Source organism: Balaenoptera musculus, chromosome 20 (assembly GCF_009873245.2).
Source record: "Balaenoptera musculus isolate JJ_BM4_2016_0621 chromosome 20, mBalMus1.pri.v3, whole genome shotgun sequence".
NCBI lineage: Eukaryota > Metazoa > Chordata > Mammalia > Artiodactyla > Balaenopteridae > Balaenoptera > Balaenoptera musculus.
Window position 1 is genome coordinate 46,062,183 of NC_045804.1, and position 24,775 is coordinate 46,086,957.

General features: G+C 49.7%; 1 protein-coding gene across 7 annotated transcripts in view; it reads left to right on the top strand.

Annotated features, from left to right (window-relative positions):
* The window catches only part of RPH3AL (rabphilin 3A like (without C2 domains)), a 124,863-nt gene that overhangs the window by 7,264 nt on the left and 92,824 nt on the right, over positions 1-24,775 (top strand). For all 7 annotated transcript variants that reach the window (XR_005017758.1, XR_005017759.1, XM_036836443.1 and 4 more), the window contains exons 2-3: positions 18,938-19,049; positions 24,184-24,327. Coding sequence is in view for 5 of the 7 variants with exons in the window: in XM_036836443.1 (XP_036692338.1) it covers positions 18,973-19,049; positions 24,184-24,327 (221 nt within the window). In the remaining 2 variants the exon portion in view is untranslated. The remainder of the gene's footprint in view (positions 1-18,937; positions 19,050-24,183; positions 24,328-24,775) is intronic.

Consider the following 24,775-nt stretch of genomic DNA (forward strand, 5'->3'; position numbering starts at 1 on the left):
TCCACTGCCAAATTCATTCGGAGCTAACAAAACCTGTGGCTGCTACCCATTTTCTGACTTGGTTTGAACCCAAGGAGCTGAATGTATTTATGTGGAGACTGTGTCTACAGGCGTCCAGCCTTGGCCATGACGGTGACGTCCCACTGCTTCTCCTTCCTTCAGACACAGCCCTGTCGCCTGCAGACACCTGCGGGGAGAAGGGACAGGTGTGCACGTGTTTTTCTGCAAATGGAGCCTCCTAGGCGCGTTCTCCCGCTGAGGCTGTGAATCTGGGTTTACAGTTTGTTTGCCCAAAATACTCATTTGTAATTTTACTTTTTTTTAAACACTGGTTTATTATGAAAAATTTAAAATATAAAACAAAGTTGAAAGAAGTTTGCAGTGTACACCTATATGCCCACCACTTTAGATTCTACTATTAACATTTTATCGCACTTCTGTTTCCCTTGTCTGGACCCCAGTTCAGTGTCGTCTCTGGCTGGTGGGTCAGTGAACACACTGTAAATTCTCCACGAGGAGAACACATTCATAACATAGACAGTGGTAATCAGACAACATGGTCTTCATTAACCAGGTTAATGGGGGAGGTAAAGGGTCGTGGGTGACCACTGTTAAAGCAAAACTAGTGAAAACAAGTTACTAAGTAGATTGGAAAGTTACTTAGTTAAAAATGTCATCTAGTATTTAATCCAGGCCATCTGAAAGTATACAAATACTACAAGTGCAACAGTTTCAAACAATAAAAGTCATACAAATTGTCAGACACAAAGAAGGCCACTTGTGGGAAATTCTAGATGACGTCCTCTTGCCCTTTTGTGGAGTCATCCTTTGTCTCAGAAATAAGCAAAGACCTTGGCAGATACTCTCACCCCTTCCTCCACTAACTCCTGCCCCCTCCAGCCCAGATCCCATGCAGGGAAGTGGGGGCCCTCACGGTCACCCGTTCAGTCCCCTCTCACCTTCCCCGGGTGGGCCTCAGCTACTGCTTTGGGCAGGGAGGGGATGTTACCCCAGTCGGCACCGTCCTACGAGGCCACAGCACATCATGTATTGCTTGGTATATATGATTCCAAACAACAGACACCTTTCATCAAAACTGCTGCTTTTTAATTATGAAAACTTATTAAAGCTTTTTATTTTGGAATTATTTTAGGCTTCCATGAATGTTGCAAGAATGGTTCAGAGAGTTCCTGCATACCCCTCACCCTGCTTGCCCTGTTAACATCTCATATAAGAATATGACCGTTCTCAATTTTTCCTTATCGTTTATGACCTTCATGTTTCTGTAGAGTCCTGGTCAGTTGTTTTATAGTATGTCCCTCTGATTGGATTCGTCTGGTATTTTCTCATGACTAGATTGCAGTTAGCATTTCGGGCAAGAATACCACCCAAACGATGTTATGTCTTTCTCAGTACATCGTTTCAGGAGGGATGTGACGTCCGTATGTCTTATCACTGGTGATATTAGTCTTGATCACTTGGTTAAGGTTGTGTCTGCCAGCTTTCTCCCCTGTAAAGTTACTGCTTTTTTATTTTGTAATTAATAACTATCCAGGGGAGATACCTTGAGACTATGTAAGTGTCCTGTTTCTCCCCAAACTTTTGCTTACTAATTTTAGGGTCCATCCATGGATCTGACCTGCAACAGTTATTACTGGTGTGTTTTAATGCTGATTCTTCTGTCCCTTCATTCCTTCTGTACAAGACAGACTACAGATATATTGCAGGTTCAGTTCCAGACCACTGGGATAAAGCAAATGTCGAAATAAAGTGAGTCACAAATTTTTTGGTTTCCCAGTACATATAAAAGTTATGTTTACATGATACTGTAGTCTATTAAGTGTGCAATAGCATTTTGTCTTAAAAAAAAACAATGTTCCTACCTCAATTAAAAAATACTTTATTGCTAAAAGATGCAAACTATCATCCAAGCCTTCAGCAAGTTGTAATCTTTTTGCAGTAGTAACATCAAAGATCACTGATCACAGATCACCATAACAAATATAATAATAATGAAACAGTTTGAAATATTGTGAGAATCACCAAAATGTAGCACAGAGACACAAAGTGAGCAAATGCTGTTGGAAAAATGGCCCCAATAGACTTGCTAGATGCAGGGTTGCCACAAACCTTCAATTTGTTAAGAAACACGGTATCTGCAAAGCGCAATAAAGTGAAGTGCAACGAAACGAGGTGTGCCTGTATTTATTAATTGGTGCCCTTCTGTAAGAGAGAGTTGCCCCCTTTCCCTATTAATTTATATATTTATTCAATTATTTATATCATAAAGACTCACAGATATTTATTTTATCTTATGGGTTATAATCCAATACTACTGTTATTTTTTTGTTGTGCAAAGTGTTCCAGCTTTAGCCTTTGAGAGCTCATTATGGAAGTTTTACTGTGAAAGTTTTCAACCCTAACAGAAAAGCTGGACAAACAGTATAAAGAAATCCCTCTACCTAGATTCAGTCATTCTTAGCATTTGACCATATTTGCTTTCTCTCTCTCTCTCTCCCCTGCCCCTCTCCCGCAGTGTTTTCACAAATGCACCATCTGTTGTTTTTTATTATTGAGGTTAATTTGCAGTTAATCTGTCCCCAGGCCACCAGAGGGTGACAGTAAAATGTAAGTGGCCAGTTCCTTGTCCCCTGGAGACTGTGTAGCTGATTGCCTTGTCCAGACCCCCGATTCATTCTTCACTGTGCCCCACGCTTTGTTTTTTAACAGCTTTATTGAGATGTAATTCACATACCACAGAGGTCACCCATGTAAAGTATACAATTTGGTGGTTTTGGGTATATTCGCAGGCGGGAACAGCCATCACCACAGCCAGTTTTAGAACATTTTCATCTCCACAAAGAGAAACCCCATATCCTTTAGCTATTACGTGTCCTCCTTCCCGTTAAGCCCTAGGCAACTACTAATCTATTTTCTGTCTCTATAGATTTGCCTATTCTAGACATTTCATATAAATGGAGTCATATGCTGTGTTGTCTTTTGCAGCCAGCTTCTTTTAGTGTAATGTTTTTGAGCTTCATAGATGTTGTAGCATGAATCAGCACTTGGTTTTTTTATGGCCAAATAATATTCCATTGTTGGTTACACCACATTTTGTTTATCTGTTCACCAGTTGATGGACATTTGGGTTGTTTCTACCTTTTGGCTAGTGTGAATAGTGCTGCTATGAACATCTGTGTACAAGTTTTTGTTTGAAAACCTGTTTTCAGTTCTTTTGGGTATATACCTATGATTAGAATTGCTGGGTCATGTTGTAATTCTATATTTAACTTTTTGAGGAACTGTCAAACTGTTTTCCCCAGTGGCGGCACCACTTTACGTTCACGCCAGCAATGAATGAGGGTTCCCATTTCTCTACATCCTTGCTAACACATGTTATTTTCCATTCTTAAAAGTATAGCCGTCCTAGTGGATGTGAAGTGGTATCTCACTGTGGTTTGGGTTTGCGTTTCCCTGATGGCTAATGATGAGGAGCATCTTTTCATGTGCTTTTAGGCACGTGTATCATCTCCCTTGGAGAAATGTCTATTCAAGTCCTTTACCCATTTTTTTTTTTAAACAGATTATTTTTAAAATTTGTTTATTTATTTATTTATGGCTGTGTTGGGTCTTCGTTTCTGTGCGAGGGCTTTCTCCAGTTGCGGCAAGTGGGGGCTACTCTTCATCGCGGTGCGCGGGCCTCTCTTGTTGCGGAGCACAGGCTCCAGACGCGCAGGCTCAGTAATCGTGGCTCACAGGCCCAGTTGCTCCGCGGCATGTGGGATCTTCCCAGACCAGGGCTCGAACCCGTGTCCCCTGCATTGGCAGGCAGATTCTGAACCACTGCGCCACCAGGGAAGCCCCTTTACCCATTTTTTAATTGAGTTGTCTTTTTATTGTTGAGTTGTAGGAGTTCTTTATATTTTCTGGATACTAGCCCTTTATCAGATATATGATTTGCAAATATTTTTTTTCCGTTCTGTGAGTTATCTTTTCACCTTTTTTTCCATTTTAGGAATCATTTCTATTGCACTCTACATGGCCATTTGAAACTATTCCTGTTTGGGTGCATTAAAGACAATTTAACTACAAACATACTTATACCTCTCTTTTGTTGCACAAGTGAACACATTTTGAGGGGTGAAAACATTTCCAAGACCGGAGTGGCAGCTTTTGTAGCATCCTTACCTTCCAGGGTTACATAGTCACATACTCAACTTTAAAGATTCACACCCATGAGAAAAAGGTGGGTTGTGCTGGCTGTATGGGCCTGGGTAGCAAGGTACAGGCAACGAAGCCACCCAATTTGTTCAAAATCTTGAAAGGCAGCGTTTATTAATAGACATTTGTATTTTTCTCTCGAACACCCGAGATAGACCTGAGTTATAAAAATCAGGACAATAATTTGAATCAGGTTTACAGAAGTAGGGAAGTTATAGGAAGTAAGAGATGGAAAGCAATAATAATTCTGCTGTTTATGAAATTTAATAAAAGGTGTATATGGTGAGCCTTTGTTCTTTTAATATTTTTCTATAAATATACCATGAAAATATTGAAATAGACGTATGTTCAGGAAAACATTTAGGATTAGCATTGGTTCTTTGGTGCACAACATTTTTGAATGTCGATGACATCCACTTTATTTTTTTTCTTTTGTTGCTTATGCTTTTGGTGTGTGAAGGGGGGTATCTCATTGTGGTTTAGGTTTGCATTCTCATATCTAAGAACCCACTGCCAAATCTGAGGTCGTGAAGATTTGCCCCTCTATTAACTTCTAAGCGCTTTATAGTTTTAGCTCTTACATTATAGTTTTAGCTCTTACTTAATAGTTTTAGCTCTTACTAGCTCTTTGATCCATTTAGAGTCCGTTTTTTAAATGGTGTGATGTAAGGGTCCCACTTCATTCTTTTGCATGTGGCTGCCCAGTTTTCATAGCACCATTTGTTGAAAAGACTCTTCTTTCTGCCTTGAGTGGTCTTGACACTCTTGTTGAAAAATCAGTTGATCACAGATGTATGGGTTTATTTCTGGACTCTCAATTCTATTCTGGTGCACGTGTTTTGAGTGTCATCTGGGCACGAGGTTTGTCCTGCTCTCAGGGAGTGTTTGGTCCAGAAGGCGAGGTCAGATGCTTTCATAAACCACCCAAAACTGGGAAGTGCTGGGAAGAGGTAAAAAGTGTTTGTGGAGGTGCCGAGGAGGGAGTCATCGCTTCAGGCTGGGGCAATGGGTGTGGCCTGGGGAGCAGCAGGGGGGCTGCCTGGAGGAGGCCTGGGCTTAGTCACAGGATATGATGCCCAGTGTTTCTGTTTGTCTGGAGATAAATTTGGCAAGGTGGCGTAGAGCCTGTGGATGGCCACGCACTCCCAAGTGAGGACATTGGGCTTGACTTGGAAGTGTCTGAGCAGAGCGGGGCCTTTGCAGGGCCCCTCTGGTGGCGGGGAAGGCTGGGTCGGTGGGGGGCGGGGAGCCAGGATGCAGGGGAACCACTTAGGATCGTAGGGTGACTGAGCTCTGGGTGAGCTCCTGGGTCAGGCAGTGGGAATGGTGGGGAACAAGGGGCTGTCAGAGACCTGTGGCTTCAAGCCGCTCTGCCCTGTGGGCATAGGTGGGGCACAGCAGCGCTTGAGCACCTGCTGCCCATCTCCCGGGCCTCACACCTCTAACCCCAGCCACTGGCTGCCTGCTCTGGGAAACCCACGCCAGCCTGCACCCTCTGCGGTACGTCCAGCTCTGCTCCAGCGCAGGTAACTCTGAGCCTTCTCAGAACTCCTCTTCGTCCAGTTCCTGCAGGTCTCGGTTTCTGTGAATTCCTGGCACATTCCTGAGCGCTGGGAGCGTGGGAGAGGCTTGGAGAATGCGCCCTGGCTTATTGCTTTCATTAGGTGTCACACGCTGCAGCCGGGGCTCCTTGGGGGCAGAGAGGGTGACAGAAAGTGCCAGGAGCCAGCTGCATGGCCTTGAGCGAGTGGCTGCACCTCTCAAGCATCAGGTCTCGAGCCTCTTCTCTGGAAGGGGATGACGGCGTGCCATCCCCTTGGGATTGTGATGAGTTTCACTTGGTCAGCCTGTGGCCAGCACCTGGCAGGTAGGCAGTGCCCTGTAAAGTCGGCTGCCTTCCCTTCCCAGTTAGGCAGCTCAGGGCCAGGCTGCGCATGTGCAGCGCATGTGCGGGCTCCTTCTAAAAGCCTCCAAAACTACCTGCAAAATGCCGGTGGTCCTGTTTGGCCTTTTCCCCACTCACCTTCTCTGTCCCAAGCCACATTCTGGGGGTGGTCCCCTCTCTCACTCTCAGATGGCCCTCTGCCTGGCTTGAGTCTTTGGCAGTCCTCACCATGGTCGTTCGTGATGGGCACCCCCAGTTCTTTGGGGTCTTAGCCTCTGCCAGAGGAACAGGGCATGTGCAGAGAAGTTGACAGCTGGCACCTGTGCAGCACGTACTTAACCTTGGAGCTGGAACAGGGAACCGTCTGTTTGTGTTTCCATGAACGAGAGAGGACAGCTGGCCACAGATAGCAGCAAGGTCAGCAGGGTTTGCCTTGCCTCCTGGCTGTATGCAAACAGCCAGGGCCAGGGTCCCCGCCCCGGCTGTGGGGAAGCAGGCGGAAGAAGTGGGCTGAAGGACCTGGCAGAGCCTGAGAAGAGCCGCCTAGAGCTGGTATCCTGGCAGGGCTGTCAGAGGCCGCCGCTCCCGGGACCTGAGCACACGGAGGACTACCCTGTCGTCACACCTGAGGCTTGGGTGAGAAGGGGTGGGCCTCTCTTCCTTCCAGAGGCTTCTCTGCTTCATGGAGAGGTTTCTCTTGGGCTCCTCCAATAAGCAGCTCTCAGGTGTGAGCTGAAATCAGATTTCCTTTGCAAAAATTCTGTTTGCTGGGACTTTCCACACAAATTGCTAAGATGGAAACAGGCTTATATTTCTGCGTGAAAAGACAAATAGCCTTCACACCCCTCAGTGTGCACCCCAAGCCAGGTGCCTGGCAGCCCCTGGGATGGGCGACTTGGGCATTTTCTGAGCAGAGTCCCCCGAGCCACGGACACCTGCTTACAGTGAAGGCTTGGTTTTATTCTGGTAACCTTTGAGCTGAGTTTCAGTTCCATCTCCTGTTCTTTATTTTTTGTGCCATCGACTTCTTTTTTGTTTTTTTTAATTAAAAAAATTTATTTATTTATCTTTGGCTGCATTGGGTCTTCGTTGCTGCACTCAGGCTTTCTCTAGTTGCGGCGAGCGGGGGCTATTCTTTGTTGCGGTGCGCGGGCTTCTCATCGCGGTGGCTTCTCTTGTTGTGGAGCAGGGGCTCTAGGAGCGTGGGCTTCAGTAGTTCTGGCACGTGGGCTCAGTAGTTGTGGCGCATGGGCTTTGTTGTTCCACGGCATGTGGGATCTTCCAGGACCAGGGCTCAAACCCATGTTCCCTGAATTGGCAGGCGGATTCTTAACCATTGCACCACCAGGGAAGCCCGCCATAGACTTCTTTTTTGACAGTCTGGTGAATCCTATGGAATGTTTCTCAAAATAATGGCTCTAAATGCACAAACAGGATTACAGAGCATGCCAATTATATTGACTTATCATTATCAGAATACTTTTTTAAAAAACAAGCTTTTGATACAGTAACCTATGTACTTCTTTTTTTTTTAAATTTATTTTATTTATTTATTTATTTTGGCTGCACCAGTTCTTAGTTGTGGCGTGCGGGATCTTTTAGTGGCAACATGCAGGCTCATAGTTGTGGCATGCGGACTTCTGAGTTGTGGCATGAGGACTCTTAGTTGCAGCATGCATGCGGGATCTAGTTCCCTGACCAGGGATTGAACCCAGGCCCCTTGATTGGGAACGTGGAGCCTTACCCACTGGACCACCAGGGAAGTCCCTGTGCTTCTTTTTTGAATCATTAAGTAAACAGCCTTGCAGTAGGTCTAATAACTATTGTAATTTTAAAGTAGTTGTGAGCATAAATAATATTTCGAGGTATCTGCAGCTCAGTATTGTGGTATGAAAATATCTGTGATTCTACCAATGACTAAGACCCAGGTACTTTTAGAATGACTCTGGTGTGTTGCCTATATTCATAATGAAAGGAAATAGGTAATTTCAGTTACAGGTTAATGAAAATGAAGATACAGTTTGTTCCCATCCAAGTTCATGGCTCCCTTGTTAAGAACTCGCAAGACAAGCAATGACCAAAGGAGATTGTTTTCCTGAATCCACTTTTTGCATCAACCATGACAACTCCCTGTCTTAGATGTAAACCCCTCTCCTGGTCCTGAGGACCCAGGAACTCCAGGGGGCATTTTAGACCAGCTTAAACATCTATGCATACAGAAAGGGCCCACCATGTCTGCTGTCCCCACCCCCAAAGTAGGGCTCTGGGTTCTCTTTTCCCCATGTATTATGGGTTGAGCTGTGTCCCCCAAGGGGACATGTTGAAGTCCTAATGCCCCGAAAACCTCAGAATGTGACCTTATTTGGAAATAGGGGCGTTGCCGATGTAATTAGTTAAGATGAGGTCATATTGGAATCTCCTTTGGTCTTAATCCAACATGATAGAAACACAGGGAGACGGCCACATGGAGACACAGAGGGAAGAATGCCATGTGAAGATGAAGACAGAGAGTGGCGCAAAGCAGCCACGAGCCAAGGAACACCCAGCATTGCCAGCAAACAGCAGAAGCTAAGGGAGAGGCTTCTCTAGACAGATTCTTCTCTGGATCCTGCAGAGAGAGCTTGGCCTTGCCCACATCTCGGTTTTGGACTTCCAGGCTCTAGGACTGTTGTAAGCCTCCCAGCTCGTGGTACCTGTTACAGCGGCTGTCGGAGACTAATACCACATGGTCCAACGGGGACTGGACCACTGCTTTGGGCCCGGCAGCCAGCCTGCGAGACTCCCCTCCTTCCCGTGTGTTCAAGGGTGAGTCCTGCCTGAGGAGCCTGGTTGCCCTGGAGTCGGCCGCCATCAACTCTGTGATCGTCTTGATCTGGGACCTCCACCTGCTCTGTTTCAGGCCTTTTAGAAATGACAGAGGTGAGCTGTGCCTCTGGGGACACGTAGGCAGAGCTTGTGGCTGGTAAAATCGGAGGGCTGGCACCTGAAGCGAGAGGGGTACGAAGTGGGATGCTTTGCATCTCACTTCGGCTGGAGGCTGCAAGTACTGCTGCGGCCTGGAAGTGAGAAAACAGTTTCAGCGAGACAAAGAGACGGGCAGGGATTTGGGTCCACTGGAGTGGGCGTTTGGGGTGAGGATTTACTTCCCCGGGGAGGAGACCCTGCAGCGGTAAGTGGGGCTCTACCTGTGCACCTTGTGAGGCCTTCTAGGGGTACAGGGAGCTGCCCCGGCTCGCCCTGCAGCCAGCTGAGATGTGGCACGTGCCTGGCGCAGAGTCAACACTCAGAGCTTGTTTGTTGAATGAATGAATGAGGGCAACGAAGACAGAAGCAGTGCCACTTGTCTTTCTGAGGCCAGCAGCACACTCAGCCCTGTGCCTCAGTGGGGATGTGCCCTGGGGTGTCTAGGATGGACTGCTTTTTTGCAGGGCACAGACAGGAAAGGCTGCAGGAATCTGAGCTAGGGCTGAGGGGTCTTAGAGAGCCCCACCTGAGAGGAGGAACCTGAGTGGGCCATGAGGACAGGTAGGGTGCCCTCATTTGTTTGACTCTTCCTAAGTCATCCTTAGAAAAATGCTCCAGAAGTAAATTCACCTGTAATCCCAAACCCTACTCTCTGACACACGAACTCTGCATTTTCCTTGTGGGCCCATGACTGTTATATTGTGCTGTCAATGTGTCTATGATGTGGTCTACACGTCTGGCACTTACTCTTGCTGTAAACCCTTTTCCAGGTCATTTGTCATTTTTAACATTGACTGTGACATTGTGCCGGATGGGCTACTGTTGACCATTCAAGAGTTAGAGCCCTTTGGGGATTTCCAACTTTTTTTTTTTTTTTTAATATTTATTTATTTATTTGGCTGTGTCGGGTCTTAGTTGCCGCACGCAGGATCTTTAGTTGCGGCATGCATGCAGGATCTTAAGTCCCTGAGCAGGGATCGAACCCGGGCCCCCTGCATTGGGAGTGCGGAGTCTTACCCACTGGACCACCAGGGAAGTCCATCCCACAGTTTTAGTTGGTATAAACTGCTTTGCAGAGTGGGCCTGAGGCAGGATAGGTGAGACCTGCTCAGTGCAGGGGCCTGCGTGTGGCTGGGAGGAAGGTTAAGGGGCGGGGGGAGGTCACAGTGCCCAGCCTTTAATTCTAGGCTAGGGATGCTGGGCTTTATTCCATGGGCTGTGGTAAACTCTCAAAGGTCAGTATTCATTCTGTAAAGGTGGACCTGTGTCCTGTGTCCTGAGAGCTGCATTCTTCGTGGGGTTAACAGAAGTAAAGACCCACCCGCTCCAGGACACAGAGTGGAGTGAAATGCTGAGGGGAGACAAAGGGGGTCAATTACGAGTTGGGGTTCGGTGGGGAGGAGAATCCCCAGAGGGTTGGTGCTGGGCCTCTGCAGGTAGACAGTGTACAGGGAAGGCGGGTCACGGGAGAACTTCCAGAAACAAAGCTGAGCAGCCAGAACACATCCAGGCTCCCAGTGACGAGAGCGTGGACCTTGCGGAGGGATGTGGTGGCAGGTGAGACTGGAGGGATAGTTTGGGCCAGATCATGGATGGCCTTAGTGCAGCTTGGGTTTTTCCCTTTGGCACTGAGGAGCCATTGAAGGTTTTAGAGCAAGGGAATTGCATGGTCTGACCTACACTTTAAGGATGATCTCTCTGGCTACAAGTGAAGGGGATGAGGTGAGCCCCAGGAGGTCCAAAGGCCAACTGGGAAGGCTTTGCCAGAGTCCAGGCAGAGATAGGGGGAGAATCGAACGGGGAGGGGGAGAGAAGTCACCCAAGGAAGCAAATCAGGCACGGTGCCCGCTGATAGGGTGACTCCTAGGGACGTTTGTCAGGCAGTAGCTTCCCCGGGACTCCTGTCTCATCTCCTGAATGCTCTCCAGCCTTGCCTCGTGCATAATTAGCCCAAGAGAGGTTCCCTCGGGTTTCAGACAGGCCTTTGAGGCTTCCTGTCTGAATCTTTCATCCTCCGAGTGCAGTGTGACAGGTGGAGGAAACATTGATATCTCTGCTCACCGTATCTTGCTGCTCTTATCATGTTTCCCGAATCATAGTAGCAGAGCAGATGTCAGGGCCTGTTGCTAAGGGTTCCCTGGAATATTAATACCATTGGTGTAGAACTGCAGGCTCTTAGACGGTGTCGTTGAGGCCTCGGGAAGCACGGGCTGGGTGGCCAGTATGCTTTTATATTCGTCCCTGCTTTTTCTCCCTCCTTTAGACCCTCATTTCCTCCCCCTGACCACCACCACGCCCCCCCGCCGCCCCTGCCCAGGCACAGTTAGTCGTCCGCATGACAAATCCAGCAGCAGCAGTGAACGGGCAGCCACCCTCCCCTCGCACACCCAGGGCAGGCATGACTAAAGGATCACAGAATGGGTTTTACTTGCTTCTTGTGTCTCCTGTTTTGCCTCTCTCATCTGGCCTTTTGGCTTTTCCACTGCTCACAGTTTGCAGATCAAACTCCAAACAGCTCTGGGTGCTTCGACTCAGCAGGATATTGAGGTCAGGGTTGGGATTTTGTCTACCAAATGCCATTTGTACCAGTTACCTATTGCCATGGTAATGCCACGTGACATCCATTCCCTAACTGGGTGGTTTACAACATTTCTTTATTGTTTCTGAGTCTGTGGGATGGCTGCTGCTCTTGGCTGGGCCTCATGTCTCCTTCATCCTGGTTCATCCGCTCCCAGAAGACCCACCTGCACCTGTGTGGAAAGATGCACTTTTGTTCTCTCTCAGTGGCTGTTTGGACCCGGCGTCCTGCACTTGTTGGTGACTTGTGTTTGCCTTTGCACGCGGTGTCCCCTCCTAGACCCTGCGGCTCCTTGCAGCCCTTCCATCCCCCCTGCCTCTTTCTCGCTGTTCTCCCTGTATCATCTCTGCTCTTGCCACAAGGTCAGACCCTACAGCTCCATGAAAGCTCTTCCATTCACATCCCAGCCTGGGGCGTCAGACATGGCTCAGTTGTATGTACCAGTGAAAGTTTCCCTGAAATAAAACCAAGGAGGTGAAAACACCAGGGTCTGAAGGTGGAAAGAGAGCCCCACCCGGAGGAGGTGCGGGCCATGAGGAGCTCTCCTTGCTTGGTAGTTGCCTTTGTCCCTGTGGTCCTGTAGGCAGGGCAGAGCCTCTGTGCGTGGGTGTGAGCCTCTCGAGGGGCAGGTTGTTTTGCCCTCCGGTATCTTTTTCAGAATCTGATACATCTCAGAGACAGCTGCAGGCTAGAAACATTTTCCAGGCTGTGTTAAAGAGACTGTAAGATTTGGAAGGTTGGGTCAAACGGCAGTGTTTTCCTGGGTTAGTAATGATGGGAGCTGTTCTTTGGAGGTTATAGGCTTGTGTTTTCATTTCATCTTCTCTGCGGGCCTGTGTGGAGGTGGAGACCCCAGCCCTCTGTAGAGAGAACTCGGCTGGCGAGGTGTTACCTGACCACCGGGTCACCAGGCTCTCAGGCCGGTGTGGCTTCACCAGATTCTAAGCCCACAAAGTGCATTAAGAGGGAGAAGCCTTCTTTTAAGTAGACTTGAATGTTTGTAGAGAAGAGGTCTTTTTTTTTTTTTTTTTTTTAGTGATTAGGACTGTACACATTATTAAAAGCAACTTGTTGGAGATTTACAGACAGATTCTTCCATCTCTGAGTTCTGAGTTTGAAAATACAAAAGTCCACATGAGGCCGATGGGACACAGCTGCCTGCAGCAGAACTTTTTGTAGTGAATGATTCTAGACGCGCTTTGGAGGTGCATTTCAAAAAAAAATACATTTCCTTTCCCTTTGGGGAATTTATCCTAAGGAAATAATCAGAAGTGGGCACAAAGATTTATGTCCTAGGATATCCATTTTAGGGCTGAATATAATAGAACAAAATTGGAAACAATCTGTGTGCCTCCCCCAGGAGGAAAGTGATAAAATATATCCAGAATACTAAGTTACAATTAAGAATCATGTTTTTGAGGACTTTCAATAAGGTGAGAATGTGCAGTATGATAAGAGAGCAGAGCAAACAGCGTGTGTAGTAAGAACCCAATTTTATTTAAAATCTGTATGAGGCACCTAGGAAAACATGGGAAGATCTTACACGAAGATGGTGAGTCTTCATCTGGGGGTGGGTGCTGAGTGCGTTTAGGGTGCATATTCAGCAGTGCCCGGGAGAGACCACAGGAGCTTGCATTTTGACTGTTGCCCAGTGGAGTCGGCTGTGACTCCATCATTTGCCTGCAGCAACTAATGCCAGGGTGACATGCTTTTGAGTTTAAGGAGAGGAGAGTTGATCTCCCTGTAAGAATGTTCGCTTTCATAGATCTGCCTTGAAAGTTTCCTGGGGCTCACAAACCCCTACCCCCTAGGAATTTTCTCAGGAAACCAGCACCAGGCAACTTGTGATTCTGTCCCCCCAAGGGTCCCCTGAGCCCTTGTGCTGCAGGGTTTAGAAGTGCTGGGGAGAGTGCTGCTCAGCTTGTCTTGCCCAGCGGGGTGCAGGCGGCACCCAGAGGCCCTGGTGGGCCCCTCTGCAGGGAGGTGGCTCAGCCGGAGCACCTGGGCGCTAACTACCACGTGGGGAATCCTGAGGAACAGACTGCCTGGGGGTGAACACGCCACAGAACACAGTGAGAGCCCAGCCCTGCTCCGAGCGTGTCTGGCGTGTTGTCTGAGTTCCTGCTTGTCTGGGAAAGGCCATTTGTCTGATGAAATCAGCTCCACTGCAGTTTATTCACTAAACACCTACTTTGTAGCCGGCCCTGTGCAGGGATGGAGAGAGGATGCAGGCCCCCCAGGGAGCCCACAAACACGTGCGTGCGCACACACACACCCCCATCCTTCGGGCTCTTCCCTCTCACAGCTGGAAGGAGCTCCGAGACAGGCCGGGCCCCAGGTGCCGCTTCATTTAGAGCAAAGCCAGAGCCCCCATGCAGCCCTCCGCCTGCAGACCCTGCTGCCTCTGCCCCCCTCCAGGCTCCGGGCCATTTCCACTTGTAAATGTGTGGGTTCGCCTTCCTGATTTTTACTTACCTTCTTTAAGCCCCTGTTTTGGTCCCTCATCATTTGATTTTTTTTTTTTTTCCCAAATTGGATCTATACCTCTCTTATGCAAAAATCCCATTCTTTTTTTTTTTTTTTTTTTTAATTTCTTTATTTGGTTGCTCCGGGTCTTAGTTGCGGCTTGCCAGCTCCTCTGTTGTGGCATGCGAACTCTTATTTGCAGCATGCATGTGGGATCTAGTTCCCTGACCAGGGATTGAACCTGGGGCCCCTGCATTGGGAGTGTGGAGTCTTAACCACTGTGCCACCAGGGAAGTCACCTCATCATCTGATTTTTGTCCAGGACAGATCGAAGTGTGTCAATACAAGGGTGCGGTCCGTATTCAGCTCACATGGACCGCTCTTTGGAAGTTTGAAGGACCCAGCTCTTAAGAGGGCCTGGACCTTGGGAAGGGCACCTCCTGCCCTGCTCCTCCTCGAGGTCCCCGCTGGAGGCGGAGCAGAGCCCAGAAGGTGTGTTGGGTGGTAGTGAGCACACAGCTTGGCAGAAGGCGGGGTGTGGGAAGCCGGGGACAGGGGCCAACTGGCGGGCGAGGAGCTGGCAGCCAGCTCAGACTGCAGAGGTTTGGGGAACCTAAGCTGACTCTGTTGGCAGTTTCCTAAGACATGTTTCCCCAAGCTGCCCTTCCCCTCCCACCACCTGTCCCGAGATTGCTCCGTGTGGGCGAGGGACAGCTGTGCCTTCTGAGGTGCCAGCCACAGCCTGGGGCAGGCACCGCAGTCCCTGGACGGGGCCTGAGTTCTTGCTCGGAGCCACTGCTGTGGACATGCTCTGCCGCGAGCTTACCATCGTCGAAGACCCTGCCACCAGTGCCCAAGGCCCCAGGCCCCGGGAGGGGACATCTCTCATCTCCCTGGACCTCTCTGAGGTGTTTGGCTCCGTGGGCTCATCTTCCTCAAAGCTCCAGAAGCGAGAAGGGTGGGGGACCCAGGATGCCTCCTCCTCCCTGCCCCGGGGACCAGGCTGGGGTGGGGACTCAGATCCCCCCACCGGGTTGGAGCAGCGACCAACCTCCCACCCCAGGATCCTTCTCCAGTCCCCCGCCTGCTATCCCTGCCTCCCTCCTGCAACTCGGCGGGTGGGAATCTGTTGGAATTGCCCAGGGCAATCCCTCCAGCCTGTCTGTCTCAGCTCCGTCGGGTACCGATGGGAAAACTGAGGCCCAGGGAAAATAACTGATTGTTCCTGGTCTTCCAGTAAGTTTGCATAAAAGCCAGACTTTCCAGGTCTTTTCTCTCCTAGTTGAGTCATCCTCACTGCCACGAAACCTTTCCCTTCATACTTACGGCGCAAGGTGACCCGATGCAGAAAAAGTAGTATTGGTTAAGGGTTAGCAGACCCACATAGGTGTGACCTTTTCTCAGTCTCTCATCCTCATTCTCTTCTCTTCTGCCCAACAAAAAATAATTAGATTGATGAAGAACAGAACAGATCCTGTGGGTGGTTGCAGAGTCATTTTGGCTCGAGTTAAAAAAACAAAGCAAAGAAAAGGAATAGACCTCAGATGGGTCAGAGGACAGATAAATATAAGTTTAGGGGTTCTCTTGTCACTGATCCCAAAACTCTGGCCCCCTAAGAAGTGACCCAGGGACTTCCCTGGCGGTCCAGTGTTTAAGACTTCGCTTTCCAATGCAGGGGGTATGGTTTTGAACCCTGGTCAGGGAGCTAAAATCCCACATACCTTGCGGCCAAAAACCAAAACATAAAACAGAAGCAATATTGTAACAAATTCAATAAAGACTTCTAAAATGGTCCACATCAAAAAAGAAAAAAAAAAAAGAAGTGACCCAAAGGGGACAAAAGAAGTTCATTCTTTAGAGGTTCATCTGGGAGTGATGTGTTTGGGGCAGTGAGGTGCTGTGCCTCTCCACCTGTGTTTGCTGCTGTCTCCTGGACGTCCCTACCTGTCCCGCTGTAAAGGAGGTGAAGGTTCGAGCATGAGAGCACAGGGTCCCTTCTTTCTTCCCACCTCCTCCCCTGGCTCAGCTCCACTCCCTTTTGGTTCAGAAGCTTCTGCAAACGATGGAATTCCCACGCTGAGATTCCCCGGCTTGCCCCTCCCTTTGGGTCACCACTGGTGCATCCCTGCTTTTGTGAGGGTGCCTGGCAGAGCAGAGGGGCCACCTGCATACTCACTGCACCCAGCTGCAGCAGGGTGGGCAGGAAGGCTCAGGGCCTTCTAGCGCTGGGAGCAGTGGTCCGAGACACGGTGCCCCCTGCAGGCCACGGCAGGAATGGCAGTGCCTATGAGGCGATGGACACCTAGTTAACCCTGGGCACAGCCTGTCCCCGTTAGGGACACCCCATCACTTCCATTTCTTGAAGCTCCCAGAATATTTTTTAAAAATAATAAGGAAACAGGGCTACTGAGATGAGTGTGTTTTAAATGTTTACTTGGAACAGAGTAACGCTTTTCACACCCGTGCAGCAGTGTGACTGCGCTATTCACAAGATAACAGAACTTATTAAAAAAAAACAGCAAAACAAATCATAGCTGAAATGGGACTGGTTTAAAGTTGTTTGATGAGCGTGTCATTTTTGAGCCCACCTGTGTTTTCCTGGACTGGATGTGAGTCTCCTTTGGGAGAAGGTCAAGACTTTAAATGTGAGGAGGCCTTTGGTGACGGGGGCACCAGCAGCCCTCCCAGCACTGGGCCTGGCCATGGGGACTCCACACGCAACTCTTTGGGGCCTGGGTTAACTCAGGTCTCGCTCTCAAGGTGGCTGACAATGGGGAGTGGGTGCCTGGATCAGCCGAGTGGAATAGAGAGCCCACTGCGGTCAAGGTAGTGGGCTTGGTCCCTGAGTGGGTCAGTTAGCTGCAGTCTGCACGCTGCCCCCTGCTGGTCATCACAGAAATAGGTGACATTGGTCTAGAACAACAGTTCTCAAACCACGGTCCAGGGATCTCTGGGGGTTCCCAACGCCTTTTGGAGGGTCCACAAAGTAAAAACTATTTAATAATAATAATAATACGCTTGGTCAAGTTCTCTCACAACTATACAGGTGAAAAGTTCATTGGCATGAATGTCACATTGGAACTAATCTTTAAGAAACTACCATCTGTTGAGTTTGGGTACAGTATGAAAGAAGAATGTCCACAATTATCTGGGAAGGCTATTAAAATACTCCACCCTTTCCCAGCTATAGCATGTATCTGTGAGAGTCCAGATGTCCTTCATGTACTTTAGCAAATCTACATATCACAAAAGATTGAATGAAATGTCAGATATGAAACTGACTTTTGTTTAGCCAAACATTACATAGATTTCTAAAAATGCAAAACAATACCATTATTCTCACTAACTGTTTTTGTTTTGAAAATATAGTTTTTAAATAAAATATGTGAGCATCTCATGGGTTTATTATTTTTTGATGAATTGACAATTAAAATTTTTTCTCAGTGTTAATTTCTAATATGGTAAATATCAATAGATATAGCCCATATCATTTGGAGTTCTCAAGAATTTTTTTATAGAATTTTTTAATGAGATGTAGTTCACATACCATAAAATTCAGACATTTAAAGGGTACAGTGCAGTGGTTTTAGTGAATTCACAAAGTTGTGCAACCATCACCACTATCTAATTCCAGAACATTTCCATCATCCAAAAAAGAAACCCTGAGCCCGTTAGCAGTCACTCCCATTCCTCCCTCCCCTCCACCCCCAGCCCCTGGCAACCACTAATCTACTTTCTGTCTCTATGGATCTGCCCATTCTGGACAGTTTATATAAATAGAACCATACAATATGTGGTCTTTTGTAACTGGCTTCTTTCACTTAGCGTGTTTTCAAGGTTCATCCATGTTGTAGCCTGTGTCAGTACTCCATTCCCTTTTATGACCAAACAATATTTCACTGTACACATTTTATCCGTTCATCAGTTAATGGACATTTGAATTGTTCCCACTTTTTGGCTATTATGAATAATGCTGCTGTGAATATTCATGTACAATTTCATGTGTGGACATATGTTTCCTGTTCTCTTGTGTTTATACTTCAAAGTCCTTTCTGGGTCTTATGGTAACTCTGTGTAACATTTAAGGAACTGCCAGACTAATTTCCAACCTCAGTGATTTGTTTTAAGAGTGTAAAGGAGTCCTGTGTTTGAGAACCACTGGTCTGGAGGGGATTAGACCAGGGGAGTGTGGATAACTCAGTACTGCCCCTCATCTTTGCTCTGGGATTGGGATTCCCTCAAACTCATCCCTCTCTCTTCCCCTCCTTACTCTCCCCACCAACGCACATCGTTGGTGGCAAGGAGAAAGCCAGCTAAGCTAGGCTGCACAAGTTAAGCCACCAGCAAGCTCTGGAGCAGGGTCTCCTCCCTGCAGGATTCCCAAGGGGGCCGTTTTCATTGTGGTCCCCGTGAAGTAAAGCAGGGGTAGTACTTGGAGGGTGCAGGGATCAAACGCCCTTGGGGCTTGCCCGCTAAGTTGAAAACTGCTGAGGTGTGCCTCTTCTCTCCTTTCCGATTCTGTCCCTTTGACATCCTGCCAGTCAAGTCCAACCTTGTCACTTAGCTGCGTGATCCACCTAGCTACCCCTCCCAGAATCACGAGTCTTTTGAAAGAGGAGCTTTGAGGGAATAGCATTTAGCTGGAGGAGTGATTCTGCTGGTGAGATTCCAGACATCCTCGGGGACGGGGTGGGGATGGGGCAGGGGCCGGCAATGGACAGGGATAGGTTGGAAGTACCGGTTTTGGGTGTCTGAGGGACCCTGTCTGCCGTCCGTACCCCAGCCAATGACATGCTCTTTCTTCTTCCCTCTTCTCCCCTCAGATGTGACTCCACACCCTGGCTGGGTGTTCCAAGTCATGGCTGACACCATCTTTGGCAGTGGGAATGATCAGTGGGTTTGCCCCAATGATCGGCAGCTTGCCCTGCGAGCCAAGTGAGTACCTCTAAGGCTTGGCCGGGCCCTCCCTTCCCTCCCCCGCTCCTAGTTCCCCTCCTTTCTTTAACAAGATTCAATCCCAGGCCCCCAGAAAGAGCAGTTTGGAGACAAGTGCCCGTCTAATACACACCACACTCCTGGCGCTGAGCTGGGTGCCTAACAGCCATTCACTCATTTAACTGCCGTATGGAATGTATTCCCATTTCTCAGATGAGGACAGTGAGGCTGAGGTCCTCACCCACCTTGTGAGTGGCAGGGCTGGGACTCCCCTGGGTCCATCTGACCCCACGCCTTTAGATCACAGTAGGCTCCAGGGAGCCAGGCCACTTCCTTTACCTTCTCTGTTAGGAGTATAAATCCCCCATCACTGAGCCTTCAGTCCCTGAGTCCCTGGCAGCGGGGAGCCTTTGATCTCTGGATGCCCACTTCATAGTTGAGCGCCCACTTCATAGTTGAGTTGACAGGCCAAAGGCTTGTCTAATTTATGAAGAGCTGCCCTCTGGGCTGAAACACACAACCAGCCTTGAAGCATCCCAGGTCTCTGCCATGCTCGTGTCAGGGTCTCTCTTGTTCTGGTTTGCCCCCAGTTTTCCTGTTATCTCTCAGCCTGGTGACCCCTCGGCTGTAGTTACATCAGCCCATCGGCACCCACTGCCCCCCTCCGTGGCTGGAGACCAGGGGCTCCCAGATGCCTCTCCAGCCTTCTAGTCTCTTCCTGTCCCTCCAGGGAGTTGGGGGTCCCTGGGGTCAAATAAGCCCAAGAGCGCCTCTTCATCTGTCAAATCGTGCTGGGTACAGGAGCCAGCATTTCCCAAGTGGGACCAAGTTCAAGAAATTTGCAATTAAACATTGTGAGCCTGCAGGGGACAGAGCTGAAACATCAAAAGAGGACAGAAAAATTAATCTGAAATGCCCAAGAGGAGTGGAGTCCTGCGTGATTTGCAGGACTCTTTGCACCACGGTTAATTTGTCCTGCTCACTGGGATGGCTTGGCTCTTTTAGCCCCCGTGTGGCCCCTGTCGGGGAGAGACCAGGGGTGAAACCGTCCTCTCTCCCTCTCTCCTCTGACACCAGGCGAGATGATGCGTCCTCCGTGGCTGGATGCGAGGAGCTGGCGAGAGCTGTGCTCTTGTAGGAGGGCCCAGTGTGACCCCTGGTGATCCCGCCGGCATTCCCTTTGGTTCTCCATGACCTGGTCTTGCGCTCAGCAGCAGCCAGAAGCTGTTGTAGCACCTTTTATTTATTTATTTATTTTTGGCTGAGTTAGGTCTTTGTTGCTGCGTGTGGGCTTTCTCTAGTTGCGGCGAGCGGGGGGCTATTCTTCGTTGTGGTGTGCGGGCTTTTCATTGCAGCGGCTTCTCTTGTTGCAGAGGACGGGCTCTAGGTGCGTGGGATTCAGTAGTTGTGGTACACGGGCTCAGTAGTTGTGGCGCACGTGCTTAGTTGCTCCACGGCATGTGGGATGTTCCTGGACCAGGGCTCGAACCCGTGTCCCCTGCATTGGCAGGGGGATTCTTAACCACTGCACCACCAGGGAAGCCCGTAGCACCTTTTAGAAGAGTAAATGCTTTTATCTCCTCCCCGGGGTGTGCTGCCTTGTAATGCCAGGCTCCTTAAAGGAGAGTGTTACAAATCCCCGCAGCCAGGCGCTGTGCCTCTGTGAGGCCTGGGGAGGTTACTTTCCCTGGCTCCAGCTCAGGTCTGTCCTCCTATCCTCCAGCCACCATCAGACATTTTCTAAACCCCTACTATGTGCCAGGACTGTTGTGCCGCAGTAAACAAGACCAATATGGTCCTTTGTCTTAAGGCACTGATGGGGAGGAGCGAGCATGATACACATAATTACCCTTGTGCAGCTGCTTTGAAAGTGGAAACAGGCAGTTCGGTGAAGGGGGGGTGCTAACAATCTGGGATTTGGGGGAGGCTTCCCTGAGAGTGTGACGCTTATGTTGAATCCTGGGGGAGGGGTAAATATTAGATGGGAATATGGGGGAAGAGCATCTAGGCAGAAGGAACAGCAGGTGCAAAGGTCCTGAGGTAGAAGGAACATGGCATGTAGAAGACCTGGCAGGAGGCAACTGTGGCTTGAATGCAGAGAGCGAGGGGGTGAATGGCATGGAAGGAAGATGGAGAGGTGGGCAGGGGCCAGATGGGGCAGGGCCTGATCCTTGGGACTTACATTCTAAAGGGCAAGACAGAAGGTCCCACTTTGCCTTGTAATAATGTTTAAGCCTAGTGGTGGAGCTTTGCCCGGGCCTTAGGGAACTCCAAGAGTGGACTCTTAAATCGTCTTGGAGGGGATCTAGGAAAAACCTCCTGTAAAGATCACATCTAAAAGATGTCCTAAAAAGGAACAGGAGTGAACCAGTGGAAAGGGGGTTTAGGGAGAGGGGCAGGCACCCCGGGTGGAGGGCACAGCCTGAGCAAAGGCCTGGAGACAACATGCAGCCCGGAACACAAGGGAAGCAGGAGCAGTTGATGGCGATGTACACTGTGTGAGGGGACATACAGATGGGCTCTGGGCGCCACTGAAGTTTCTTCCTCAGGGTTTGCAGCCCCGTCTACGTCTGGCAGCCTTGAGTCGGCCTCCTTTGGCTGTGTGGAGGTGCCCTGCCATGGGCAAGATGCTTGGTGGCAGCCGTGGCCGTAAGCGGGAGTCAGGGCCTGACTGGCCAGGAGTAGTAAGCCTGGGAAGGAGGTCGAATGAGAGGATGTAAACTGTCGGGACTTGTGGGTGAGAGGCAGGCAGAAAAGGAGGCTCGGAGGCTGCCCTGGGAGAGCCTGGCGTGGCTGTCGGCAGCCGCTGGATGTAAGTTCCCCAGGCCAGGAAGCGTGCTGACCTCCACCTTGCCTTTGGAAAGCCATCTAACTGCACCCTGCCTCTTTCCTCCTCTGAGAGATGGGGAGGCCTGCCTTGCAGGATGACGGGGGTCCAGGGGGAGGAGGTCCGCAGCGCCCTGGGCCGGCCCTGGGCTGTGTAGGCGTTGTGCCCACCAGGACGGGTAACAGTGCTGGCGTCTTCCCACCTCCGTGTTCCTTGGCCTGCCTTTTTCACATGGTGGAGGTGGGGTGCCCCTGAGCTTGGGGGCTCTGTTTTTTAATTTTCCTCCCCCTGGCCAATCACTAACCGCCAGTGTCCCTGAAATGCTCAGACGGAGAAAACCAGAAGGGTGGGGCGGGGGAGGGTCCCTTTTCGAGACCAGAACGCCCTGAGTCCGCCCAGTGCACAGAGGACAGGTGAATGTGTACCCCTGCCCACTCCAAGGCCTGGCCTCCCTTCCTGTCCCCGCCAGTCCTGCCCCGTTCCCATTCTTTGCTTTCCCCAACTCTGTGAGGGTCACTTAAAAAAGTATTAGTCTAGGGCAAGGTATTTTTTTAAATTGAAGTATAGTCAATTTACAGTATTATATTAGTTTCAGGTGTACAACATAGTGATTCAATATTTTATAGATTATACTCCATTTGAAGTTACTGTAAAAAATTTTTGGCTATATTCCCTGTGCTGTACACTATATCCTTGTAGCTTATTTATTTGTACATAGTAGTTTGTACCAAGGCATTTTTTTTTAATTGGAGAACTAGGCAGTCTAGAAGTCTGGATCTCTCCAATGCAGCACATTACTTTATGCCTTCATGCCTTTGCACGTTCAGTGTCCTTTGCCTGAATGCCAGCTCCCTGCTTCCACTGGGGGAGCTCCTATTCATCCTGGCAAAACCCAGCACAAATGCTACCCCTCTTTGGTTAAGCTGTTCCTAATGGTCTCACCCATGATCATTACAGAAATCATCACTAACTGCCACTTATTAAGCAACTGGGCCTTTGCTATGTACAGGGCACTTTATATACCCTCCTTATTTCATCTTCCTGGCATCCCTTAAAGAGACAGATCAGGAAATCAAGGATGAGCAGCTGTCCAAGTTCTCGTACCTGGGAAGGGACAGAGCCATGAGATCAGACCATCCATGGGACTTCAGAATCTGAGTCCTTCACCTTAACCAGCCTGGGATGGCTCTCTCTCTACTCACAGAGAAAGGACGTGCTTTTTAGCTCTCCTAACTTATACAGTGTCGGCAGCGCTTGGATGCAAGAGCTGGACCGGGTGGTGACGTGAGACCACCAGTGTCCATCAGTTTCAGGGAACCACCAGGAAGACATCCACACCCTCATCTTCCTGCCCTGCATCCTGTGTCACAATCTCTTGCCTGCTGCCGCTTCTTTAGGGGAGCCCTTCTAGAGCTGCTCCCCTACCTGGGTCAATTCCCCTTATTTGTACATCCTCCTCACGCCCACCCGCGTGGCCTGCCCAGTGGCTCGTCCCAGCACCTAGCGAGCCTGGCATCACAGTGGATGCTCAATAAATAGGTATTGAATGAATCGCTCTCCGAATTTTTCAGTAAATAAATATTTTTGTAACTGATCGGGCATCATCTCCCCCAGAATGTTGTAGTTCTGGAGGGCAGTGACCTTGCCACCTTGTCCGTCTCTGTGTTCCCACCACCTGGCACAGGAAGTCTGGGAGAAGCTGGTCCCCAGGGCAGGGAGTTGGGGCTTGGTCCACTGCTGCCACTCTCACCATCCAGAAAAATAGAAAGGGTTGGAGTTCTTCCCCTCAGTCCTGGGGCTCTGGGCCGGGCCCCAGCCCTGCCTCGCCGCCCTGGCCGCCCTCACCGCCCCTCCTGTGCTGCTGGTACCCTCCTGCCCTGCATCCCTCTAGTTTTCAAAATGCTGCGTGAATATCCTTTTATCCTCAGCGCTTGTTTTTAACCTAATTACCAGTCTTTCCTGTCCCATAGTAAATAAACTCCATCTCACTTTCTTGTACAACTCAGATCTGGGTGTTCATTCTTCTCTTGGTCATCTTCTGTGCTGTTCCCTTGAAACCGCTCATGCTGTGGCCGTGGCCTTCTGCACATTCCATGCTCCTGTCTCCCCCCAACCCGCCCGAGGTGCTAAGGGGGTGCTGCTATCCTTGTGGGACCCGGGAGCTGGCGGGTGGCAGAGGCAGCGTTTGGAGGCTGGTGTCTGAACCCCTTGCCCCTGACACACAGACTGTGCTCAGGGGACCTCTGTGGATGTGGCGGGGATGCCGGTTTGCACTGGGGTTGCACTTCTGTGTTGTTCTCTCTCAAGGCTGCAGACAGGCTGGTCTGTGCACACCTACCAGACAGAGAAGCAGAGGAAGAGCCAGTGCCTCAGCCCAGTCGAGGTGGAGGCCATCCTGCAGGTCATCCAGAGGGCCGAGCGGCTTGACATCCTGGAACAGCAGAGAATCGGGTAAGGGCTGCCCCCAAGATGGGGCAGGAGTGAGGCCGTGGAGAGGGAAGCAAGGGCATTTAGTGCCAGATCAGTGGGCTGGGCATCTGGCGCCCTGGCTCCTAGTTCCAGCTTTTCACTGGGAGTGAGTCAGCTCTGCCTGAACACCCCTGGTGTGCAGATTCCTAACCCAGCCTGTCCAAGCCTCAGTATACCCCTCTGTAAGATGGGGATAGCGGCTGATGTATGGGCCCCAGGCTGTGGGGAGGATGAATGAGTGCCATCAAACACGATAAGGTCTGTTTAGCTCTGCACAAAGGAGGGTCCCTGTGGTTCAGCCAGGGGAGGGATTGACGTGGAGGCTGAACTGTGGGTTCTCCCATCAAAGACCAACAGGAGCCGCTCTCCAGCTTATTCTAAGCTCTTCCGGCCTCCGGCATCCAGAGCTGTCTACTACATAGTCTTCAGT